This window comes from Tupaia chinensis, unplaced genomic scaffold (assembly GCF_000334495.1).
Source record: "Tupaia chinensis unplaced genomic scaffold, TupChi_1.0 Scaffold000054_1, whole genome shotgun sequence".
Taxonomy (NCBI): Eukaryota; Metazoa; Chordata; class Mammalia; order Scandentia; family Tupaiidae; genus Tupaia; species Tupaia belangeri.
The window spans coordinates 4,524,715-4,529,386 of NW_006159512.1; the positions used below are offsets into that span (position 1 = coordinate 4,524,715).

Sequence of the window (4,672 nt, forward strand, 5' to 3'; positions counted from 1 at the left end):
GTCCCTTCTCCTCCATTCTCCTCTCGGGATCTTGGGCACGCACGCACACGTGCCCGGCATGAGTTTTAAGCCACCGGTCTGGGACGCGAACCACGGTCTACTACGTGGGAGTCCAGCGACATAGCCATTACACTAACTGCTGATTCCCAAGGAATCTTAATATATCTGTTTTAAAGAGGTAAACCTACTGTTCACTTGGTGAGAATAAGGGGATACTTTGAACAGCTAACTAGCAGTACCAGTTTTTCTTAAGTCTAAAGTAAAATGACTAACAAGTTAATGAGGAACTTTAAAATGGGTTTGTGATACCTAAGAGTTTTGTTGTGGATTCACTTGTGTAGCCTATGGCACCACTATTATGTATTTTGTTAGAACATTAGTTACCATGGTGCCAGAGTGTCCTGGGCCAGTTTTGGCCTAGTCCTATTGTATGTAAAAAGGTTATTTATATTAAATGTGTCTTGAAGGGCCTTCCAAAGGTCAAGAAGATTTCTGCCTAGATAGTTGTAATTAACAGTAGGTGGTCAGAGCAAAGGGAAGTAGTCGGGGTACTTTAGAGAAATTTTATCATATACTCAGGATGTATAAGAGAGCTATGTAATTCTTTTATAGTAGTATATCAGGGAGTCAGAGGGGGGGTCGCTTCCCAACAAGGCTACTGCAGTCTCTGGAGCATACAACAAGCGTCCTTGCCAAACATGCTGAGTGGACCCAAGCTTTGCTCATAGGTCGGGGGGCATACAGCAGCGGCCTTGCCAACATGCCGAGTCGACCAAGTCTGTGCTCAAAGGTCGAAAGCTCAAACAGATCCTGGGGCCCCGCCGGGTCGGACTCCTCCATAAAACATAGGAGATTACTGTACTCTGAGCATTGTATTTCCTCTCCTGTACTTTGAACCAGGATAGGGGCTTCTCCTAGAGTTCTCTATCCATCTCTAGTTCCCACTTCTGACTGACTGGGAAATAACGGACAGAAACCATGACAAATGCACTGCAAGGTTCATAGTACTTGTATTCTGAGTTGTTCCCAGTAGCTGCTTCACACATCCTGTGTAGATTTGATAACTGCATTCAGTGGAAGAAGGGGGAGAGTGTGCTTTCTCCATCTTACCTGCAATTAGAGCCCCTGACGGTACTCACTGTCACTCTACTGTCAGTCAAATTTTATCTCCCGCTGTTTTGTGTGGATTAGTGTTGGACACTGGGTATGATGCGTCTAGTTTATCTCTGTCCTGGAGGAGTCAGTCAAACTTTTTTTAAAAAAAAAATTATTATTTTATTTAATTTTATTCATTGTCACTATTTTTATTTTAGTTTGTGGAAGTTGACCAGAGAGTGACAGAGAGAAAGAAAATGAGAAAGCAAGCTGCCAGGTCCAAGACTCAAACCGCATTCAGCCATATGGGAGTCCAGCACCTTAACCACCATGCCACCTGCTGGCTCCTCGTTCACACATTTTAAGGAGCACCTTAGGTATTTAAATGAGTAACCCTTTCTCATCAAATGCCTGTTCTTCAAGCCTATACCATTATTTGTTAAAATAACTAAAATAGAGGTGAGAGAGCAACTGATTTGAGGTTTTCCTATCAATCATATAGACACTGCCAAAATTGTAGTCTTCAGTGTTATTCTTCATCCCCTCCAAACCAAAAAAAAATGGCTTTTATAGATTATATATATCCACGGCAAATGTTTTAAATATATAGAAGTGCTTAAGGATCACATGTAGGTACCTAAGAAAGTGTGCCCTTAAGATCCAGTTGGAGAACTAGATTATAACGTGGTGGTTAAGGCAGCTGGATCCCACTTGGTCAGCTGTGTGTTTTGAGTCCTGTACTTGGTGGCTTGAAAAACACTGGGAGTGTGTGCACACATGCCCAGAATCCCAAGAGGAGGATAAAGGAGAAGAGATTGCAGTGTGGTCATCATCCCAGGTGTGTGTGTATGGAGGTGACTTCTCGCTTTCCTTCTCTCTCCTCTGTCCATCTCTGATGAGCACATATTCCTATGTGTGCCTACACTTAGGAGAAAAAAAAATCAATCTAGGGACCAGCAGTTAGCATAATGGCTTCGCTGGACTCCCATGTAGTCAGTCGACTGCAGTTCGAGTCCTGGACCCGGTGGCTTAAACTCACACCGGGTGCATAGGCATGCATGCCCAAGATCCCGAGAGGAGAATGGAGGAGAAGGGATTGCAGCATGGCCATCCTCCTGGGAGGTGTTTCTTGCTTTCTGTTACTCTGTCTCTCTGGTAAGCACATGTGTCCTATAGCAAAAATCTCTCTTAAAAAAATAAAAGTGATAATTTGGTTATTGGATTTTAGACAGTGACATTCACATGTGTCATTTTCAGAATCTGTCCTGGCAATAGCAGACTATAAACTCGGAGTGCTCACTTTCAGTATGAAATAACGGACAGAAACCATGACAAATGCACTGCAAGGTTCATAGTACTTGTATTCTGAGTTGTTCCCAGTAGCTGCTTCACACATCCTGTGTAGATTTGATAACTGCATTCAGTGGAAGAAGGGGGAGAGTGTGCTTTCTCCATCTTACCTGCAATTAGAGCCCCTGACGGTACTCACTGTCACTCTACTGTCAGTCAAATTTTATCTCCCGCTGTTTTGTGTGGATTAGTGTTGGACACTGGGTATGATGCGTCTAGTTTATCTCTGTCCTGGAGGAGTCAGTCAAACTTTTTTTAAAAAAAAAATTATTATTTTATTTAATTTTATTCATTGTCACTATTTTTATTTTAGTTTGTGGAAGTTGACCAGAGAGTGACAGAGAGAAAGAAAATGAGAAAGCAAGCTGCCAGGTCCAAGACTCAAACCGCATTCAGCCATATGGGAGTCCAGCACCTTAACCACCATGCCACCTGCTGGCTCCTCGTTCACACATTTTAAGGAGCACCTTAGGTATTTAAATGAGTAACCCTTTCTCATCAAATGCCTGTTCTTCAAGCCTATACCATTATTTGTTAAAATAACTAAAATAGAGGTGAGAGAGCAACTGATTTGAGGTTTTCCTATCAATCATATAGACACTGCCAAAATTGTAGTCTTCAGTGTTATTCTTCATCCCCTCCAAACCAAAAAAAAATGGCTTTTATAGATTATATATATCCACGGCAAATGTTTTAAATATATAGAAGTGCTTAAGGATCACATGTAGGTACCTAAGAAAGTGTGCCCTTAAGATCCAGTTGGAGAACTAGATTATAACGTGGTGGTTAAGGCAGCTGGATCCCACTTGGTCAGCTGTGTGTTTTGAGTCCTGTACTTGGTGGCTTGAAAAACACTGGGAGGGTGTGCACACATGCCCAGAATCCCAAGAGGAGGATAAAGGAGAAGAGATTGCAGTGTGGTCATCATCCCAGGTGTGTGTGTATGGAGGTGACTTCTCGCTTTCCTTCTCTCTCCTCTGTCCATCTCTGATGAGCACATATTCCTATGTGTGCCTACACTTAGGAGAAAAAAAAATCAATCTAGGGACCAGCAGTTAGCATAATGGCTTCGCTGGACTCCCATGTAGTCAGTCGACTGCAGTTCGAGTCCTGGACCCGGTGGCTTAAACTCACACCGGGTGCATAGGCATGCATGCCCAAGATCCCGAGAGGAGAATGGAGGAGAAGGGATTGCAGCATGGCCATCCTCCTGGGAGGTGTTTCTTGCTTTCTGTTACTCTGTCTCTCTGGTAAGCACATGTGTCCTATAGCAAAAATCTCTCTTAAAAAAATAAAAGTGATAATTTGGTTATTGGATTTTAGACAGTGACATTCACATGTGTCATTTTCAGAATCTGTCCTGGCAATAGCAGACTATAAACTCGGAGTGCTCACTTTCAGTATGTCTTATGTGTTACGGTTTTCTAGTGTTGTATTCTTAACCACTGTGTTTCTCATTTTAGGTCCATGTGCTCACTTTCACTGTTTGCATGTTGCTGCAAGGCCTCAGCAGCAAGCTGCAAGTTGGAGATTTGGACTCCTGTTTAGATATAATGATCGAGGTAAGATTTACAGAAGGGAATTTCAAGGTATTTTAAGTGAGCAAAGGGCTCAAAAAAAGTTTGTAAAAATAAAAGAATAGCCTAGAAAAAATGAAAATAACATACTGTTTTATCTTTCCTATTAGCAGAGGATTAAAAAGCTAAGATGCAGTGAGATAGGCCCTTATCATCACTCGTAGGTCAAAAATTGGTACAGCCTTTCTGGCAAGAAAGTTAGCATTGTATAGCAAAAGGTTTTGAAATGAGCAAACATTTTCAGTCGCTTCCGAGATTCTTTGAAAGGAATAAGCAGAGGGTGGTTTGAGGGTTAAATGAAAAATATGTTCACAGTGTTTTATTATTAATAGTGAAAAATTGATAATGAACTTTTGAAATTGGACTGTGCGGCCAGTTCTGTGGCTCAGCAGTAATGTGCTACTTCAGAGAAGCCAGATTCCACAGGGCATCAGCAGTTTGAATCCCTGGCCTGGCAAGCCTGAAACACTGGACACTCGTGCGAGCACTCGAAATTCACCAAGCTCGAGAAGTGGGGGTCGGGCACTATGGCTTAATCAGAACCTGTCTCTTTCTCTCATGCACATGCACTAGTTCCAGCATGAATAAAGAAAAAAGTGTAAAACTGAATAATGTGAGAATTTGGGAATTAGGATTAGGAAGAGAGTAAG

The 4,672-nt window shown here is 42.2% G+C and overlaps 1 protein-coding gene across 2 annotated transcripts in view; it reads left to right on the plus strand.

The window, feature by feature from the left end:
- Positions 1 to 4,672, plus strand: part of UTP20 (UTP20 small subunit processome component) — a 131,729-nt gene that overhangs the window by 99,976 nt on the left and 27,081 nt on the right. For both annotated transcript variants that reach the window (XM_014591769.2, XM_006141387.3), the window contains exon 44: positions 3,909 to 4,007. In XM_014591769.2, coding sequence (XP_014447255.1) covers positions 3,909 to 4,007 — 99 coding nt within the window. The remainder of the gene's footprint in view (positions 1 to 3,908; positions 4,008 to 4,672) is intronic.